At 35.8% G+C, this 21,725-nt stretch overlaps 1 protein-coding gene across 3 annotated transcripts in view; it reads left to right on the top strand.

Moving 5' to 3' along the window:
• The first annotated feature begins 606 nt into the window (after positions 1-606).
• The window catches only part of FAM126B (family with sequence similarity 126 member B), a 36,751-nt gene continuing 15,632 nt past the window's right edge, over positions 607-21,725 (top strand). The window contains exons 1-12 of one of the 3 annotated variants that reach the window (XM_041403300.1): positions 607-947; positions 1,606-1,712; positions 3,394-3,464; positions 6,202-6,304; positions 6,692-6,770; positions 7,825-7,926; positions 13,843-14,022; positions 15,882-15,962; positions 16,594-16,709; positions 17,454-17,549; positions 18,384-18,500; positions 19,185-19,272. In XM_041403300.1, the coding sequence (XP_041259234.1) occupies positions 6,720-6,770; positions 7,825-7,926; positions 13,843-14,022; positions 15,882-15,962; positions 16,594-16,709; positions 17,454-17,549; positions 18,384-18,500; positions 19,185-19,272 (831 nt within the window). In that variant the 5' untranslated portion in view covers positions 607-947; positions 1,606-1,712; positions 3,394-3,464; positions 6,202-6,304; positions 6,692-6,719. Of the gene's footprint in view, positions 1,713-3,393; positions 3,465-6,201; positions 6,305-6,691; positions 6,771-7,824; positions 7,927-13,842; positions 14,023-15,881; positions 15,963-16,593; positions 16,710-17,453; positions 17,550-18,383; positions 18,501-19,184; positions 19,273-21,725 lie in introns of all 3 variants that reach the window. The other 2 variants (XM_041403299.1, XM_041403301.1) reach the window with 2 other exon arrangements.

Consider the following 21,725-nt stretch of genomic DNA (forward strand, 5'->3'; position numbering starts at 1 on the left):
GAAAGATTAGAATAAGGGGTTTCATTACTTTCAGCAGAGGATCCTCTGGGTTAGATCTCTTTGAGAACAGGGAAGAAGAAAGGAGGTTAGGTAAATTAATTAATGAATATGTAACCTAAATTCCATTTTGTGGAAATTACAGTTGGTAGGGAATACTGCAATGAGAAATGTATACTGGTATTTGAATTTAGATGTGGTCTGGAATTGGCTTCAACTTTTTAATGGATATTTTTATAATATAACAGGCATTTATTTTTCTCAAGTGACGATTTTACAGCTCAAAAGTGGGAAGCTGCTTAGAATATTCAGCTGGTATTTCTAGAACGTTTCTGCATTAATTTCTTTCCTTTACAGACCAGATAGTGATCTTAGCATAATGTTTGCAGTCTTATTCCGAAGTGCATATTGGGGAGGTTTTGGTAGTGTATCTTTTTGTTGATTTGTTTTGTTATGGGTTTGAATTTTGTTTTGGTTTTGTTCCCACAGAAATTCTGTTTCAAGATTTCTCTTAGCCTGTGTCTGTTCATTTTTAGTAGTTAGCACTGAGTGCCTTAAAAAGACCACCTTAACTGTGATTTTGCAAGTGTTAGTTTGCTGAAGCTTTTTTTTTTTTTAAGGCTCCTTCTTTTACTATGCATTTTGCATCTTTACTTATCTAAATTTAATTTACTTCATGAACCAAAACCATGAAGGAGCAGGTGTTTGGGAGAGGTAGGGTTACACGGAAAGTAGTTTGCATGGAAATGTTTTTGTAAGCGAAGAGGTTAATGCAGACAAACTAGCATAGGAAGAATTACTGCATATGAACTGCTGCAAAGGGAGGACAAACCTGTATTGTCTGGCGTAGGATGGGTTATCACCACGATCCTGACAAGAGAATGTTTTAGGTTTTGTGTAGGATGACTATGTGAAGTTGTTTCTAAGGAAACTGGTGCTGAGAGAATAAGGTAACTTTTCTGTGGCTAACCTACGTGTGTGTGTATATATATATTTTTAAGTGCGTCAGGTCCTTATAATAGAATAATTAATGTGTGTTTTATGGTATTTAAGGCTGCAGGATAATTTCTTTATTATTATTGTTTCCAAAATTCTGTAAGTAATGTAGAGGAGTGTTTTCTTTGAATGCAGAAGATCAATTTCCTGTTCCACATTCGTGATTATCTCAACTCTTTTCTTTATTTGTTGCATGAACTCCTAGGAGAGGGATTTAGCTATGAGTTTACAATTGTGTTTAATTCAGGTTCTGCTTATTTGCCTCTATGAGACACTTAAATTTTTCTCTGTAGAGTCGCCTGACTTTTGTAGCTTTCTACAACTACTCTGTGCAATAATATGAAAACATCAACCTTAAAGTAGTTTTTTAAACTGTTACATAGTGTCTATTTTCAGTGTTGTATTTTCATTCCCACTGTCCTAATTGTTTGTCTTCAGCAATTTTGTGTCTGTAAAGCAGTTTTACTGTAGGAATGGTAAAAAGATAGAAGGTTGGCAGCTGAGCTTTGTGGTGCTTGAAAAAGCACAGAAGATATTTAGAGCTGAAAATGACTTAGAGGAGGCTTTTTGGAACAGATGGGCTGTACCTTTTCTTTACCCCTTTTTTGGCAGCTGCTGAAATTGATCTGACCTTTTTGATAAGAAATGGATCTTACTGTGCAAGTATGGTACCATGAAAGTTTACAAGACTATTATCAATCATCTTTGACTTCTCTGTGGTAAGGCTTTCTCCCGTTGTTTTCACATAACTTTCTTTGTTGCTGATATCCAAAAAGAAAGGTTTTTAGCCTGGTTTTTACTAGTGAGTCAGAGTGGGCAGGGAAGTAGTGTCTTATCCAAGTTGTTTTGCATGACTAAGGCTTGTCTAATAAGGCTGGCAACCTAAATCCCACATAAAGAATACATCAGCATTTATATTTTAAAGTTGGAATGTGCGCCTGTCTGCTGAAGCTTGCAATTAAATTACCTAAAAACTGGAGTTGGAAGAGTACTCTTTCTATTAAGGAGAAGGCTTGAGCTGACAATTTAAATTAATAACTGTCCCGAGAAGGTTCTGCTTCTTTCTGTCTTTGTCAGTTTTTACCTAGTTTCTCTGTACTGTGGAACTGTATGGCCAAGAGAATTCTGGCAGAATGCTTGAACCTGTTTCAAATGGCAAGTTGTAGTTGTAGCTCTGACTTGTTGAGGACAATAGTTTTTGAATGTATTATTTTATGTTCTTACCAAAATGATAGTTTATGTAAGTGTCTCCTAAATAGGATTCTGGTAGAATAATATGTTTGTGTATGTGGATACAGGGAAATCACAATGGTATTTGTACTGTATTTATCATAAGAGATGTATATTACAATACATATACTTTTAAGTAAGTACAAGAAGTTATCCACCAAAACTGAACATTTCGAAGGCTGGTTTTATTTTTTCTTGGGATTAGATTAGCGTGAGAGTGAGACCCTTTTCTAGTGTGGAAACAGACCATGCTGTGGCTGTTTAATATCTTCTGGTATATAACTTTAGAGTAGCTGGATGAAGCTGTATACACCTATGTACTGAGTGATTGAGCAAGGAGTTGCTTTTAAGATAATTTTTTTGGTAAAGCATATCAATGAAGTGCTAGTTTACAGCATTAAGTTTTCTTCTTTACTTCGGTCTTCCACAGAAGTGACTATGTAAAACAGGTATTACAGTGTTTATCTACAATAGCTTCTTATTGTCCTCATGTTATTTGGTAAGTTAAAGTGTGAGAAGCAGTACACTGTTAACAGTCTAAGATTTCTATCTTGGTGCATTCAAACATTTTATTTTTTATTACTCTGTTACAAGAAAAAGTCCATTCTACCTTCTGAACCACTTAATTCCATGAGCTTCTAAGACAAGGAGCCCTTTATTTCTCTGTTTTTAAAAAAAATTATTCCCATATCCAGTTTAAAAGTTATTTTTCACAATCCTTGTCTTCAACTGCTTCTTAAACATTTTTCTGCCTTATACATATTTTGTTTGCAACAAATGTAGGCTGGTACTTCAAATAAGAACATTTTACCAGTTTTGTATGCTCTACTTTCATATTTTCAGATTTACTTTAAATGACTTTGTGTGATCAAGCATCTTTATTTATTCTCTGGCTGCTGATGCATTCCTGAACAGATGTTTTTATTACATCATCAAATGTATTATCTAGTCTTTTTCCATTTAGTCTTTTACACCTCTGCATTCAGGAATAGCTTATCACGAGAAGTTCAAATTGTGCTTTTGTTAACTGCATTTATCAGCATGTTGCCTGGTTTTCTTCCTCCAGAGTTTCCCAGTCTCGTTAGTGTGGGTGTGTGGTGGGGAAGATTCTTTCCTGTGTACTTCTGACCACCTCATCCTATGTTGTCTTCTATCTGTTCTGTTTTCCAGGGTGTTAATCATGTCTAACACAGGTGCTCCTCTTACAGAGCTACAAACTTGCTGAATCAAAGAAACTGAAAGTATGTTTAGTTCAGAGTAAGGATGCATTCTTGATGGTTTCCACACTACTTTTTTTACAGAGGCAGCATGGAAAAATCTTTCTTCAAATGCATTTCTTTCCATGCTCAGTAATGAATTATAGATATGAGAGGAGTGTTTACGTAGCTTGGAAGAACGAGCTATAATTGATAATAGAGTTTTCTGTTCTTTTAGATTTGTCAGTCCATAGTGTCCCTTACACAAATAACATTGTGAAGAAATCATGTAGCATGAAGCTTTATTCTTTTGGCTGACACAGTTCAGGTTTTAAATGCAAATTATTCTTCTCGTGGCCTTTAAGGTAGAAATACATAATATTTTCATTCATTGTGCAAGTAGTACAAAAATTGCATTATATGCATTTTGCCATCTAGCATAAAATGGCCAAGAGCTGGACTCATTTTGAAGTTCATGTCCTGTAATGTAATCTCACCTATGTATGTTTAAACCAGTATAAACTACTGGCCTCTTTAAAACAAACATACAAACAAAAACCCTGAATAAAATACAAACCACCAACAAAAAACCCTCTGCATACTTGAATAATCATATCTTCTTAAATATTATCAATTATGAATATCTAATCAGTGGCATGTTTTTCTTTCTAATCCCCACTGCTACACTACAGTGTAGCAATTGGTACTGGCTGAGATTATCTGGGTAATCATTTTGGAGTTGCAAATTTATCTTGGTTAGTCTTGGTTTAAATGCAGACTGGTAAATAATAATGTATTCAATATATGTTTCTTCTAAATGTAAGTGAAAAACAAGCTCTCTGATGAGCATAGTTGACCCTTTTTTTCTTTTATTGTAATCAAAAATTCTTGGGGAGTTTAAAAACCCATGTAGGTGTGACACTAAAGGGCGTGGTATATTGATGGAGTTGGCAGTGCTGTGTTGCACAGTGGTTGGACTCCATGGTCTTAAAGGTCTTTTCCAATCAAGGTGATTCTATGATTCCATGATTTGTGTGCATAGCATGATCAAGGAGAGTGTTCTGACTTGGTAGAATTCTGTTTCTTAACTGTAATTGAGAGATGCACAGTGCAAGACTGTGACTTCCTTCAGAACAGACTACTGTAGCTTTAATATTAAGCATAAAGATTCCAGGTCTAATTTAACAGCCTTATGTGTCATATTCTGCTTGTTTATGCCAAATGAGTAAGTTTAGGAGAAAATATTTAAACTATCCCTTCAGGTGCTTTTATGGGGAAGCTTTTTGGTAATTGATTTTTTGTATTTGATTTTAACATTGAGTGACTACATTCCTAACTATAACTTTTCCTGTTCCATGCTTTAGTATGAATTCAAACTTGCTTACTTGTTCAGTATTTAAGAAATCTTCATCAGACCATATGTAAAAATATTTTGGTATGTTTTATTATTACTGCTACTAATAACTAAATTGTTGATTAGTTTTTTATGGTTCCTATATATTATAAGAAGCTTTGAATCATAGTAGGAAAAAAAAGGTAATGTTTTTAAAATAAACATGAGAAATCTCTTATATTCCCTCTATGTTTGCTTTGGAAGAGATGTGAACACTCTGGCAATGAAATTCAATACTCTTGGTTCAGGCTACTTCAACCTTGAATAAATATGCACAGGGCTTAACGTATTGAACCAGTTTACTTTAGGGACACACCCACACAGTGTTTGATATATTTATAAGTTTCCCCCCAAAGGTATAGCAAACCAGGGAGTGAGTGTAAGCATGAGGTGTGCTTTCCAGATGGCCATTTGAAAATCCCAGAGAGCCATCTGTGTGTGAGGCTGGGGCAGTCCCACAGCTGCTGTGCTCATGTGCCTCTGGACCAGCGTCCAAGGCGCCCGGAGCAGCCCAGCCAGGCGGAGCAGGATGGGGCACCGAGCTGAGGGGCTCACCCTGCTTTTCCTCAGTGCTCCCGTGCAGGGTGAGTGCAGCTTGCGTGCTGGCAGCCAGACAGCTGCCTGCCTTGCTTCTTTGTGCAAGTTCTTAAAAATGTCTTTGATATCCAGGCAAATAATTTGAAAGGGAGAGACGATTTGTCCTAAAACTGAACCGGCAGTGAATGTAGCCAGAGCAGATGTGGATTGCTTCTGTATTGATACAGCAGTTGTGCTTCTCAAGCTGATTTACACTGAGAGAGCTTCCCAAATAGGGAAGCTTGAAGCTAAATGCATGGCAAAACCACTAATATACCTAGAGTTGCTCCTATCTGTGTTGTTTTCCTCAGGCTCACTATGGAGGGATTCTTCAGCAAAAGGTGAACATTGGTGTAATACGTGGTTTTCACAACAGCACTGAAAATTTGGCTCTGTAAGGAGTATGTGCCTAAGAAATTATAGTATGGGAGAGTCTTTAATATATTCAATTTAAGAATTATATGTTCTCCAAAGTCAGGGTATGAATTCAGTTCACATTTTATAAAATTATTACTTTCTTCTTTCATCTTACTGTGTTCTTTGTAAGTACTGTGCCTCACTAAAACAGAAGGATTTTCTGTGTAAGTCACAAAAGCCTTTCTTTTGGATGAAGGCAATTCCTCCCTTCCTCCTGCTAAAACACTGAGCCTTTTTTTTGAATGACAGATTGCTTTATTGCAGGAGGATTCATGTGGACTTTGGAGGATTTGGTAAACTTCAGTTTGTAAGGCCAAAAAATGTTTACATTAATGCTTGTTTTACTTTACTATATTTTTTCCTGATTTTGTAATCATATTTTTTTTTATCTTTTAGAAAACGGGGCAGTACTTGAAGGCTTGACAAATGCATCCCAGGTTGAAAAATTTCTGCATTCCTTCTCCTCTTCCTCCTTTAGAAAACTGACTTCTTTAAAGAGGTAAAGTTGAATGTTGCATTTTTTTTTTTCAGGCAGAGTGAACCAGACCTCAGGCTCTTCTGTAGCATGTGAGCATGTGCTGTGATGTTTTAAATTAAGTTATATACCTGTATCACTCTGACATGGTATCAGGATGTCTTTGTAAACTTTTGTTTGCAGAGATATAATTAGTTGTTCTGTTATTTTACAGAATAGTTTTTCAGTTGTTCTGCTGAAATAGTCACTGAAGTGTTACTTGAATTTAAATTAATGTTATTTCTGAATTTGTTGTATTTTAGGATGTTTAAACATGCTTTAGAAATCTGAAGCAGTTCCTTGCCCAGAGGAGTAAAAAACTAAATTTTCCTACCATAATTAATATTTAACTTCTTTTTATTTCTTCTAAAGGTAAGAGGGAAGCAAAAGAAGTAAGAAAATGCTGGGATCAGAACGAGGTGTGGTGGAAGAATGGCTGTCAGAATTCAAGGTGAACTGAGAAGATCAATGATCTCTAAACCATTGGCTTAATGCCACTAAACATAGTAGTGGGGTTTTTTAATATCAAATAATTAACATTTTAAATATCTATTACTTGATCTTTCAATTTCTTATAATGCATAAAGCATGCATAGGTCTATATAATTGAGTTGGCTGGTACATAATATGTAATGCATAATTAAAATAGTAGTTTATTTTTATTGTTTATTATTGTAGAGCAGAACACTGCAATAGCAATGTGGTCTTTTAAATGTATATTTTGTGTGGGTCAAGTTGATAGAATTTAACTAACAGCTGGATGATGCTGCCCAAATTTGCAGTTGAGGAACTTTTTAATTGAAAAATAACTAATATATATTTATTTGAAATTTAAAAAAAAACAAAGAAAAATACTTTACTTTTTACCCCTATGATCTGCGTAAGATTGTTTCATCATGAAGAATTTGAGATATTTTTAAGCTATTTTGCATGTTGATAATTATGCTGAGTGAAATAAAGGATAATGCATAAACAAGAAAACAGGATTTCATTACTGATAAGAAATCAGTCTGTTATTTAAATCAAGAATTAGTAGTTGCTCACATCATTGATGAGAGTAAGTTATTATGTGCAGTTGTTGGAAATCTGCTTAAGTTCCAAGGATGTAAAATCCTCAAACATGGTTGTTTGGGGAAGACTCGAGGCTGTCCATGCTCATTCTATACTCTCCACACTTCTTAAATAAGTTGAGTTGATTTGATAAAGTCTTCCAAAAGGTCCTGTTAAATACAGGCTATCAGGAAAGAGAGTCCTCATATCAAACTAGAGCAAATGATTTACGAAAGATGAATGTAAGCTGCTTTTGGATTTAACCCTGAAAGTGGTTAAGTGCTCTGAAATGCTGTTTGTGTGGAGAAGGACTTGTACTCAATGATAAGGTTACAAGTCTGAAAATTTACTGAACTTCAGGACTTTGATATAGAGATGAGACTTCATTCTTTTGTGGAGATATTGAATATTTGGAAGCATTTATTGGTCAGAGTAACCTTTTTTTTTCTCTTTAGGCATTACCTGAATCACAAATTTCCAGCTATGCAGCTACATTGCACCGAAAAAAACCACTGGTACCAGCTCTTTATAAGGTCATTCAAGACCCAAACAATGAGGTAGGAAATTTTAAAACACTATTTTTATTCTCATTCCTTAATCTTTCACCTCTACAACTGAACCTGGGGAAACTAAAGGAGAGGAAGATTGTTTATTTTTTCTAATGTTGTCCAACATGGGTATCATTCATCTGTTTAGTGTCTTGTTTTTTAACTGTTACTTTAATGCCTTTCTAGTAATACACAATCTGATCTGCTTCCAAAAATACTGTTCATGCTGTCTGCTAGGTTCTCCTTGCCACAGCTGACTGTTGTGCTTTATTTGTCATGACTTGGTTTTGGTGTTTTGGTTTGGGGGTTTTTTGCTGTTGTTTTTTTATGGGGGAGAGGCTCAAGTTTGTTTGTTTTTTTTTTTTTTTTTTTTTTTTTTTTAAAAATTTTTTTTTTTTTTTTTCAGTTCCAAGAAACCACCTTTCAGTCATAACTTAGACAAAGTAAGCCTTACAAGGAAGCTCAGAAAGACCAGTGTACTTTTTGTGTGGTCACTTATTGCAGTGGAAGATGGAATCAATTTTTAAATGCCATTAAGATAACAAGATCTTCTCCTGCTTATACTAGTACCACTTTTGTGGAATTTGGTTTACACTGCTGTAAACAAGAGCAGAACCAGGGCCCCAAAATATGCAAATGTAGTTTAACCTTGTACATAATTCATTTCACAAGTGACGTTAAACTGAGCTTTCCAACCCATTGGCTTCTGTGAGGAGCATTTCTGGGCAAGTGTGTGAAAAATAACTTCTGAATAAATTATGCAAGCATACCATTCTCTGACATGTCAACTACTTTAGATAAAATGCTTACAAATACTTGGTGTATCATCTGTGACTTCTCATATATTTATAAATTAAAGGGGTAGTGTACACAGCAAGGAAGTTCTTTATTTTCTTAAGTACAGCTCAGCTGTTTTAGAAAGCCGAGTGCTTGATTGAGCTTCAAGGAGATTGCATAATGCTCATGCAATTTAAAAGAAAAAAAAAGCCTCCATAGCTGTCAGCTTCATTTCAGTATTATAAATATCCTGCATAGTGACCTTTTTCTTTGTACTGAAAAGTTGATGTTATTCTCTCTTCAACCTGAAGCCACCATTGCTGTTGTCTATGCATTTTTGTTTGTGTAGACTTCTGAAGATATAAAAGCTTCTCACTGCTTTGAGAATAAGCATTTGATTTATTTTATTTAAAGAACAAAGAACCAGGTTTGCAAAAAGGCTGTCTTTTTAGTGTGATCTCATGTTACTGCTCACTGGTGCTTGTCAGATACCAGTCTTTGGAACAGCTGTTGCTGTTTGGACCTGATTCTGATATCACCTGTAAGATAAGCAATCCTAGACACAAAGATGTCCAGCTTCAGGTTCTACTTGTTAAGGCAGGATGTATTTCCTTGTTGTACTTCTTCCAAAGTTATTTGCTTGTGAGGAATATAACCAGAGTGAATTCATTATTTACATTATTCTGTAATAATATTTGTCTCTAACTGAGAGGGGTTTTTAAATATGCTTTATAGGGCATTTTTGTTAGAAGGGAAATTAATAGTTTATGAAGATTAAGTACATATGGTAGACTATTATAAAAATACTCTTTCTGGATTCTTAAACTTGATGGGCAAATAATTCTTTAGTGCAATTTAATCATAAAGTTGACTGATTTTTTAAAACTTCTAGAAAGTGGCAAACTGTTTAGGGCAAACATGAATTTTTCTAGAATCACATCATTCTATCTTGATAAGACCAGGATTATTAGTTTAACATGGAGTCAGCATATTTAGGAACCAAACAACCAAGCTGTTTCTCTCTTTTGCAGATGTCTACTGTTTGTGAGCTATTAAGTGAAGGCAAGCATATTGACAAGTTAAATACAGTTGTTGCTATTTGCCTTTGAGGAAGTGCCCTGACGTTTTAAATATAAAGATAAAGATGACTGGAGCAGAAATTTGTGTAAAGTGTAGAGAGTGATCTTGCTCATAAACAGCTAATTTAACTGAATAATATATTGATTTTTTGTGTAGTATTGGAATTCACAAGTAATGTGCTTTTGAAGTACTGTTTTTCAGATAATTTTATAATTTTTTAGGGTTGGTTTATGGCTGTAGACAATACTCTATGGATTTCAAGTTACTGTACTGCTGAAATTCAAATATTGAATATTCATGTGGTGCTAATTAGGTTTAACTCAGGGCAGCAGTGAAACATAGTGAGATCACCTTTGCAATGCCAAGCAAGCCCAGACCCAGTACTCTTGAAATAATAAATGGTTTCACCCATTATGTTATAGTTAAGTCTAAAGTAAGCACATTTTATTTTCTACAATTGAGTTTTTCAAAAAGGCAGGTATTTCCAATATTGGTAATGCATTTTCTAAAGCATTATATTTAGCTTCAGGATGTGACTCTTAGGATTTGGGAAACTTGTAAAATAAGCCAAAGGAAGGCTATTCATCATCTTCCTTAAAACACGACTGGTTTGCATCTCTGTGAGGTATAAAATGAAGAGTGAAAATTAGATCATTGACGTTTGCTGCAGTTTAAGCCAATAAAAATGTCATTTGTTTTTTATGCTTATTGCTGCTTATGCTAATAGGAAAGATCTTATAATTAAAATGATTTTGTTTGTTAGGAAAAAGAGGGGATTGTAAGAGATATTTTACTTTGGATTTTTTTCTGACTTCTGTGCTACTCGGTTTGCTTTAACTTTGGACTGAAAGATCTTAGGGATTAAAAAATGTGTGCCAGTTCGTGTATACACCCATTACTGATGACAAAAGCTCCATTTCCTCTGTTTATCCAGTGTCTTCTCAGTATGTGTATTCAGAGGATTACTTGGAAGAGGCTGGCTCTTTGGAAAGCCAGATAACCAGGATGCAAGGAAAACATTTGTTCTGTCTCAGAGTGTCAAATTTTGTGTTTCCAGGTGGGAGGCTATCATACTGTACTTTCATAGGAAAATCCTGGATGTTTGTGCTTTTGAAAATATTGGTGTTGTAGCATCTTTGTGATGGCAGCTTTTTCTTGTGGAAAAAGCTTACAACTTTTCTTACAGCTCTGAACACACCAGAAGTGCTATAGTAGTTACAGGTTTTTACCTAAGTAATTGCAGTTGTTAAACATTTTCCACAACAAATATGACAACTATTAAAAATAAGGAGAATTTGAATGCTTGCAGCACCACTGACTGCATATTGCTTGTATCTTTCTAGGGAGAATGTCTCCTTAGTCTTAAAAGACTACTTTTATAAAATTTTCATTTGAACGTAGCTAGAATAAACTCAGTAGCTGCTCTGGTTGAGTGTCATTGGACTTAGCTAAAATAAATTTTTCTTTTCCACTATTTTTAATGGGACTTGGATGAGACTGGCTTATTTGAAATAGGAAACAGCTTTAGGCTGCTGTCATCTCTAATCTAATATGAGTACTATTTATAGCATTGCCATTGTATATATCTGGTTTCAGATAATATTTTTAGCTTTTTTTGCACTTGTCATCTCGCTGCAGATATGTTGGCATGTTTTGTTCTCAGGGGTTTCTTTTTCTTCTTTCTGTTCTCTTCTTGATCATATTTTCTTTTAAAGAAAAATCTACAAATTTATTTAGTGATGTCCGAATTACTCAGTAGCCACTTTTTAAATTTGAACGTTTGAAATATGTTAGGCCTTTCATAAAGCAAGGATACAGTTCTATATCGAGGATTAGAACATTTACTGTAACAGTTGGTTTTAATAATTTTTGTCACTTTTAGATAGGAGTTTCTACTAAGTAAATAATCATTAAGAAAGGATATACTTATGCCTCTTTTGAACATAAAGTGCTATACATGTATGAAATACTAGAATAAATATACTATGAGAAAGCTGTACCATTTTTTCCTTGAAGTGATTGTAATAGAAGCTTTACAGATTTCTAATGTCATTTAGATCCCAAGCCAAAACTTGTGTGGTTGGTCATTTTATATCTTTCTATCTGTCTTTCTATACATGGATATAAATATGGATGTTTATGTGTGTAGACAGATTTATATTTTTTATTTATATATTTGTAAAAATCCATTTGTTCTAAATGACTGGACCTCTCTCATTCTGTATCAACATTGTCAATGTCATCTATCTTCGCTCTCCTTGTAGAGTCTCTCTTTGCATCCTTTGTAAATGCTGGCTTCTAGCTTAGAGTAACAAGTCTGTCAATCAGAAACTTCTTACACAAGGTACTTACACCAGAGCCTTGTTTAAGAAGAGATTTCTCTGACAGCTGAGTTTTATTTTACGTAAATGTCGTGTTATGACTTACGTAATCAGTGGTTAAATATGGTGTGCTACATTGACCAGAATATTGTGTGTGTTGGAAATGAAATTGTTTCCTGGTTGATGCTCTCTTAATAGATAATTCTGTCAAATTTATATTTTATGTTTGTGATATACCAGTGTAAAATATCTAAGTGTAAATATAGGTATGTGAAATTCTACATCTGTAGAGCTTTATGGCATTGCACATTTATCAAACATTACAGCGGTTCACTTGCAGAAATGTTGGTCTCTCTGCTGTTAGCAAGGGACTCCTAAGTTTTTTAAAAGGATGGATGGTTCACAATAAACCACAGAAATATATCTTTGTGCAGCATTGCAGAAGTGTGACTTGCAATTCTACAGGAAGTTTGTGGTACTATGATTATGATGAATAGACAAATTAATGAAAAAAGAACGCATCAAAGTCCATGAAATATGCTGCTAATGCTCTGAAAGTCCCAGGTGGATATGCCTGGGAGTGAAAGGAGAGTCATATATGCCTTATCTAATCTGTATGTCTGTATGTCTAAGAGAGCTGCATGAAACATGTACTGTTAGAAAGATTACTTGAGATTCTGGCCTCTATTTTCTGACTCTGTAGCTGTTCTATATGAATATGGATGCCTTAGGTTATATGTATGCCTCTGTCTTTTTGGACAGTGAATCCCATAAATATTTTCCTTATGTCAGAGCATCCCATTTGGTGCAACACATTATTAGATAGTGGTCACAGACATTACAAAAATCTGTCTTGGAAATTTAATTTTTCAATTTTTTCAATTTTTTTCCCCTCAAGTTTTGATTTTGGTAATAAAAACTTGATTAGTCATGGGAAAGAATGAGACTATTCAGTGTGGTTCTTTCTGCTTTTTTTCCTGTTCCCTGACAGTTCCATGGATGAATCTTAGGTATTAGTTTAGCATTGTAAGCTCTTAAGATGGCAGGTTTACCTTATACTTTTATCACACTGACTTGATAGGGGCTTTTATTTTCATTCTTTTAGTGAAACCTGAACTGCAACTCAAAATGAAAAGATCAGTTTGCATTGTAATGAACACACTCAGTTATTGGTTTTGAGACTCAAAAGGTATAGGTAAGAAATGAATTCATATTTCTGTCAATGGACTTGTCATTAGCAGCTGATCTTTAACCTTTGTGCTTCCACAGACCTTACAACTGCACTAAAGTTTTACGGTGCACATAGTTCAAACCACGTCTGTCACACGCCTTAAATTAGTACCTGTACAGAAAATAAATCTTGTACTGGCAGCCCTAGAGAAGAATCTTATCAAAGCACACATGGTGTGCTGTAGTGGCCACATGTCCAAATACTGCATACCAGTGCTGCTCAGGTCTGTCCTTATGGTTCTCCTTATACAATGCAGATACCGGTGTGATACATTCACCCACCTGCCAGCAGGAAATACAATTTGTCATACAAATGACTGCAGTGGCTATATGATACAGCCCCTAGATTTGTTGTTTCACTGTCCCTTAAGTGTGATACATTCACTCACCTGCCAGCAGGAAATACAATTTTTACTGACTGCAGTGGCTATATGATACAGCCCCTAGATTTGTTGTTTCACTGTCCCTTATTAGAGAAGCCTACCAGTAAGTGATTATCTTTTTTGCCTTTCCACAGCTCCTGGAGCCTGTTTGCCACCAGCTCTTTGAACTTTATCGGAGTTCTGAAGTTCGACTCAAGAGATTCACGCTGCAGTTTTTGCCAGAGCTGATCTGGGTTTATCTGCGTCTCACTGCCAGCAGGGATAGGCAGAGTAATGGCTGCATTGAGGCATTGCTGCTTGGCATTTACAACCTGGTAAGTGAGATGAGTGGGAATGGCTGAGGAAAGCTTTGATCTGAAGTTTGGCATCACTGACCGCTAGGAATAAAGTAAATTACTGGAACAACTTATTTAAAATTAAAATACGCTTAAAGGAAAGTGTGTTTAATACAGGGAAAAGCATAATGTAATGAAGGTTTAGTAAAGATGTGTTTGCAAAAAACATATTTTTAAATTATCTTTTTTGGAAAAAACATTTTCACTGAAAAGGATCACCTCATGGGCTTTCTCAAACTTTTCTTTACTTCTGTTTGTAAGGAACAAACAGGTAGCCCTTCTTAATGTTGCAAAATGCGACTTCTTATGATTGTCAAGCTCATATGCTTGATGTGCCACCTCCCCTGCCCTCCCATGGACTCTGAACATGCCTTTTTTAAGGGTGGTTTGGTGCTGAAGCCACTCTGCATGTGAGCACTCAGATGAATGCATGTGTCCATTTGAGTCAGATAATTCTCTTGAGGGGAACTGTTTTGAGAATAAGTAAAACTAACTGTAAATTATTAAATTTGGCTATTGGATGTAAAAGCAGTTTTTTACATCCTTACCCTGGCCTGGAAATGTTTTCTTTTATAATGTTATGAGGCTGTTTGATAAATTCAGCAATACTGCCACAAGAGACATTCTCCACTGGGAGTTTCTGTGGTGTAGGATCTTAAAGCATACTCTTCTGAATATCACCCTTCCTTCTAATGTTGTTGTAAACCCCTCCTTTCAATTGTGGGTTATATTTCTACACATAAGACACAGAGTAGCCAAACTGTGATTCTTAAAATATATTCTGGTTGTGTCTGTAGATCACCTCTAACAACTGGAAGATCTGGTTATTTTAGATTTATTTTTATAGAAAAAAACACTGGAAACTGCTTGGAAATGGATTTTATGTACTGTCTGCTGGATTGAAGTAGTACATTTATCTTTCCTCCTCCTAGAATGTTCTGCAGTTCATTTGAAAGTCATGTTGGTGATTCATATTTTTTGAGGACAGTAATTTCTTCATTCTCTCCATATTTGGAAAGAAAGAGACCTCAAAATGAACAGTGGCTTCCACTATTTTTCTTTAATGAAGCTGATACTTTTCTGCACGTAGACTGAGAGTGAAGTTATTTTCTGAATACTTAGAAAGTGAAAGGGGTAAATAAATCTTCCGTGTTCTGACAAATTCTGTCAGCCATTCTCCTGTTATAATCCTTGAAGCCTGCTACAAGTACTGAGCTGCCCTGGGCTAAACTTTTACATAAACTGGAATGACTGGAGCTTGTTGTTTGAAAATTTGCTGTACAAAGTGCAAAGGCAGGATTTTAGACTGCTTTTTGGTGTAGTCTTATGTAATTGCTCCTAGTATATTTTCTTTTAAAACTGCAGGGTTTGCTTATGTAGTAGCCTAGCAACTACAAAATCTGACCAGTCTGAAAGCCTTTGAAGAAAACACTTCTTCCAGTGTTTCCTCCTGAGGAAACTTTGCCAGTCCCCTTGATTTCACCTTTTCTCTGTGGTGCATTTATTATGAAATACTACCCATTGTCAGCAAGTGACTCATCAGCCCTTCTGTGTCAGTGTCTTTAGTCTCACTGATTAAAGAGCCTGTGCTGGAGGTTTTTTTTAAGTATTGCACACTAATTCTGCAGAGCAGTTTGTGATAGAGCTCTTTTCCCACTTGTTAATTATGTATTTTGATATTGTTGATATTCTGCAAATGCCAGAAGTCCTTAGGGTGTTAATAGTCTTATCAGATCAGGACATTTAACTTATTTGTTAAATTCCTTCTAACAGCTGAAAGTTATTCCAACTCCTGTCTCCTTACTTCTGTTTGATTTCCGGTTTTGTTTTTAATGCAGGAAATTGCTGACAAAGATGGAAATAACAAAGTTTTGTCTTTCACTATTCCTTCATTATCTAAACCCTCAATATATCATGAGGTAAGAGATCTACTATGGTAAATTAAAATTGAATCTATTAGAGGAATGGAAACTCGATCCATTTGATGCCACACGCCATTTTAGGTGCATCTTCTTGTAGTAAGTTTTCAATGTCTGTAGCTTGCAGTTAGTGTAATAGAATGCTATAGAATTTGTAGAAGAACAGGAATATAAATGTTCAAAAATCTTTGTAGACTGCCCATTTTAACAGAGTTAGTTATGTTGTAGTTGCAACTGCTTTTTTTGCCTCTTACATGTTAGCATAAAAGCAGTCTTCCTTCTAACTCTTCCTTAGTTCAGTTAGAACTTGCAGTTGTGTGCTTCTTTCACTGATGTTTGTGGACAAAAGGTCTGTGTGATTAGAACAAAATGTACATGGATATGTAAGAATCAAAGCTGAAAATTGCTCTCACCTGCTGTATTACTTGTAAGTGTGTACACTTTATCACAGTGAAACTAGGTAATGTTTTTAGATCTATTGTATTCTAGAGTAATCTCCATTTTTACAGATCACAAGATTAGTGTGCCTTTTGTCTTAGGTAGTTGGGAGCTTTAATGCTTTTGGGGAATTTTTACTTACGACTTAACTTCTCCCCCCACCTTCCTTCCTTCTCCCACCACTTACTTCTAGCCCTCTACCATTGGATCCATGGCTTTAACTGAAGGAGCATTAAGTCAGCATGATCTTATCAGAGTAGTTTACAGTGATCTTCATCCTCAAAGAGAAACCTTCACAGCACAGAACCGGTAGGTGGATGTACTCTTAATATTAAAGGTGCTTCACTAGGGGAGACAAATCCTTAAACAAAATAAAAATATTTTGTGATCAGTCCTTTCTCAGCATTAAGTGCTCAGAAATAAATCTAGAGAACAGCCTTAGTAATCTTAAGTATAATTCTCTTTTTCTTTGTTCCATCCTTGTATGTTCTTCTGCTAGTTAATTTTTGTCATTTCTGTGTCTGCAAGGAATATATTTTCATTTTATGGCTGTCTATTCAATTTTTCCTGGAAGTCTAACAAAATTCAGCTTTGCATCAAGGGCTGTAACTCCTTTTTCTCCTGGAAAAAGGCAGTAGAGCTACGTGGATAGACAGAACGGGGAGTGAGAGAAATTGCCCTGCTGTTTAATGACTGTTAGCTTTACCTGTGTCTTAAGACAGCACTGGGAAAACTGATAAAATAATTTTGAATGCATTGCAGACATTTCCACTTCTTGAACTGTCCAAATATTATGCTGTGTCTCGTTTCCTTCATAGTTCCTGCGTATGCTAGTGGCTTTCAGGATTTTCAGAAGAATAAGTGTTTATAGTGAACCTTTGATAGCCTGTTTCAAGTTAGTGAATTACAATGAAAGAGGATTAAAGGATTTGTCTGTTTACTTCTGACACCTCTTCCTGTAGGGTGCTCTTGGAGACTGAATTGTAGATTTTTTGTGTTTAATTTCAGTGAAATATTAAGAATATAAACAATGTAAGATTTTGCTCTTTTCAGGTTTGAGGTGCTGAGCTTTCTTATGCTGTGTTACAATTCAGCTATTGTCTACATGCCTGCTTCTTCTTACCAGTCACTTTGTACGATGGGTTCCAGGTGAGACACTTGCCTTTGAGGTAATCTTCAGGATCATCTAGACCTGAATATTTAAAATATTCATCCAGTAAAAAAAGTGCTTTCTGAAGGGGATAGATTGGTTCTTTGTATGCTTCCATGATTTTCACTTGAGTTGTGGCTATGCTAAATTTGCAAGATATGTTTAATTTTCCTACTTCTGAAAATTAGATTGTTCTTTGAGTAGAGAAGCAAGACAACATTTTATATGCAAGGGATTTCTGTTGTTTTGGAGACAGTGCCACAGTTGCTATGTATCAGTGGCCATGTGTTGCTTCCATGATGAAGATTCAGATAGGAAACTGATGCAGTAAGGATATAATAAATTATTCTGGTTTTAATGTAGGCAGGATATAGGAAGACAGGACCTTTTTTCAATAGTCAGAAATATTTCTTACAAGGCAGCTGAGAGCAGTTCTCAGGACTATAATGTGTGTTATCTGACCTTAGGTGTAAGGTGACTTGCATGCTTCTCTTCTGTACCAGGGAAATGTTTCCTATAGAGAAAATGGTTTCAGTTACTGAATTGTAGGGAGAGTCTCCTGGCTGGTAGTAGAACATCTTGCCACCCCTGTTCTTCAGAAGCTGGTTATGATTTGAGGAAAACAGGTGGAGTTACTAGCTACGTGGGAGCAACACTGGACTGTCATCGAGCCGCATATCAAGGCACTGCTACAAAACTGCAACATAACAATGTTCTTTGTTGTGTATTTATATTTTAAAAAATAAATTTGGAAATAACTAAAATCTCTGTGATATAAAGACATTTGTAGTCTTTGTGGGGTTAATACTTTCCTGTAATGGTGTTGTTTTTAGGCTGTGTGTGAGTGGATTTCCACGGCAGCATGAGAAACGCTGGAAAGAACACTGTGGTAGAGTGGTGTTAGACCCTGACTTCATGGTGCAGCTGCTCACAGGTGTCTATTATGCCATGTAAGTGGACAGGTCTTTCTTACTTAAAGAGAAAGGTCTGCTTCTACATGAATTAAAATATAAATGCCACTTGTTTTATAACTGAAAAAATATTTAGAGTCATAACACAAGTTTGTACTCGATTAGTGTGTTTCCCATTACTTGCTTCTTCAGCTAACAGATAATTTGGAAATATTTTTGTCAGCACTGAATTAGGTGATGAAGGGCCTGCAGTAGGTGCAGAAGAGAGTTAGGCTTCTGGTTTCAATTTTTTCCACCTTGCCAGTGCCACAGATACCTTCTATTCACAAGCATAAAGAGCTTGGATGCCAAGATAAATTGATGAAATGTCGACCTCTTAGATGTCAGTAGCATATGAGGTAGCAGAAATAAATTTCTGGAGCAAATTCAGTTTTGCTAAGTAGCATTAACATTTGCATATTGGCCCCATTTTTTAAAAGTTTGTCCTGATTATGGCATCAATTTTGTCTGGTTTGGAGGGAACATAGAGCTTTCTTGTTACATACACCAAGAAGGTAATAAAATATGTTGTAGTGCTAAAAGAAATGAATGTACACTGTGTTGTTTATACAGTTGATGAATTTTCTGCATAAGCTGAGAAGTGCAAAGCTGGATTTGGGCAGAAAAAAGGACAAGTTTGTTTTCATAAGATGTGGAAGATAAATATCTGTCTTTACTTTTTAGATATAATGGTCAGTGGGAGCTTGGCCAGGAGGTGTTGGAGGACATAATTTACAGAGCACAGCTTGAACTCTACTCACAGCCCCTGCTGGTAAGAAACAATCCATTGTAATTTATGGGCCTGGTTGAGAGGAGTATGGATGTGTTTCTGAAGTGGGCTGGCAATGAAAGCTTTTGTGTGCTATCAAATGCAAGTGATTTGTTAACAGCTGGTGTTTGCAACATAGCTATTTATACCATACTTTTTCTGCTGTGTATTAAGCCAGGGTGTTGGGATCTTCTAGGACTCATTGAGACTGAAAGCTAGGAGTTTGCTAATATATTACAGTTGGCTCAAAATGTTTATGTTGTTTTGACATAAGTTACTGATGAGTGGTTCAAAGAAGCTTAACTGAATAGTTGTATGTTATAGGACATTGGTTGCAAAAAGGTGTCTTCTTTGCTTCTAGACCTTCATCAGGGTTGAGAATAAGCTGTGGGTTTTAACTGATAACAAAGTAGAGAAAGCAATAGCAGGATACAGCTGAAAGCGAAAAGGAGCTCCAATCCCAGAGTCAGTGCCAGATTTTGTTTGATAAAAGTCACACAGATCTTAATCTTTACCTTGTTTGGAGGAACAGCAGTAAAATGGAGTAGTTGTGATTGGGGTGGGGATTTTTTCAGTTTTTACTGTATTGGCTGTTCTAATAATGAAAAAAGAGAAATAGGGAAAGTGGTGAAACTGGGCTGGATGCAGGTGGATGTGACTGGGAAGGATGAGGAGGTTGAAAGAGAGAAAGGAGAAATTTTTATCAGATATAAGAATCAAAAGAAGAGGGAAAATTAAGGAGAATAAAGTAAATTAGATTGCTGTTTCAGTTTTTGCATCAGAATTGTGGCTAGAAGCCTTTAGTCCTCCTCTGAACAACCAGCAGTAAAATTTCACTGCTTTTTACATAACTGACGAAGGAGCAGATTTGCAAAATCTTTTTAGGTGGCAATCTGAGATCACTCTTTTCTGAACTAAATTGCATAAAATTATTCTCCAAATGTATTAATATTGGCTGTACAATTTATCTACAGGCTTTCTGACACTGCTGCATTTCAAATGCCTGCTATCCATTGAATTATTATAATAGTTGGTTCCTTTTGGAAATGAGTCATCACTCCATCAGATTGAAAGTTTTAAATTAAATATTGAACCTGCTGAATTGGGCCATCCTATCAAACTACTACATTTGAAGAGTGTGTAGGAGGATCTGGAACTTTATGATATGACAATTTTTAGTTTTCATTGTTCATTTTTAATCAGTTTGTCCTTAGAGATTACTTCTAGTTGTAAGAATCTTCTAGAATGTCTTTGCTATTTTTCTAAAGCTCTTATTGATTCTCAATCCCATTGTTTGGTGACATCACAGTATCACCTGTTTTTACCCCTTCCTGGTTGTCAGGTTTTTCCTACATATGCATGCAGGCCTATTGGGGGAGGTGGATTTTTTTTTATTACTCTGATCATTGCCTGCTTCCTATGTTGTTTTACTAACAATTTTTACAAGTAGCTTGAAGAAATTTTCTGTTTTATTTAAAAAATTACCTGCATGTCTTTTCCCTAATGCTGTATATTCAAGCAATTTGACTTTTTCCAAGATTGGAGTCCTTTGCTCTCCTTGCATTGTTCAGGAGATGTGTATAATTTAACAGCGGTATAAGAATTCTGTATTTTAAACCTAAAACTACTAGTGCCAAATAAATATCATCTGGAATGCTTCACAGGAAAGTTGCTAAGTTCAGCTTCTGCCTAGGATTTCCTAAGAGCAGCAAATTCTTTGAAGTCTATTAAATATTAAGGCAAACCCCCACATTAGGATTATTTTTAGATACCTGCTTTCAGGTACCTATTTGTGTAATTATGGAAATACCATCAGTCATCATTAAAATGAGGAACATAATGATCCCTGAGTTTATTTCTAGGAGAAACGTTTTTGACCATTTAGTAGATCCATGCTATTATTTACTTAGGATTTTACTGCCTGTAGAAAAAAACCCAAGTGGAAAAACAGCATCAGAAAGCTATGAAATATCTGTGATGTAGAAGTAGTCTTCTGTCACTCTTACGCAGAGACTGCAGTGGAAAGGGTAGGAGTTAACACAAGGGAAAGGCCTTTTCTGGCTTGGGAAAAGTATTTCTGTTAACAAACACCGGGTACTGGTCAAGAAACCTGAGAGTTTCTACAGAGCCAAAGTAATCACCAAGTGTCAGAATTAGTAACACCTTGGACCTGGGGAGCAGACCGGTTCCAGTCTGTCTTTTCCTCTGAACAAGGCGTTCTGCATGTTTTTCAGACAGAAATCCCAGTCTTCAGAGCACAGACACACAGGTTTTCCAAGTCCAGTGCACAGGAGCCGTGGATCAGCAAGTCCCTGTTGTGACAGCATCTTTATCCAATGTATTTTATAGATGCACTTACTGCTCTTATTGAATGTTCTTTCCTTAGAGCTCCTTTCTGGTAGGCAAGAGTGGATGTCTGGCCTGAAACCAACCTTCCTTTGTCACTGATAGCTGCA

This window comes from Onychostruthus taczanowskii, unplaced genomic scaffold (assembly GCF_017590055.1).
Source record: "Onychostruthus taczanowskii isolate IOZ18803 unplaced genomic scaffold, ASM1759005v1 scaffold20, whole genome shotgun sequence".
Taxonomy (NCBI): Eukaryota; Metazoa; Chordata; class Aves; order Passeriformes; family Passeridae; genus Onychostruthus; species Onychostruthus taczanowskii.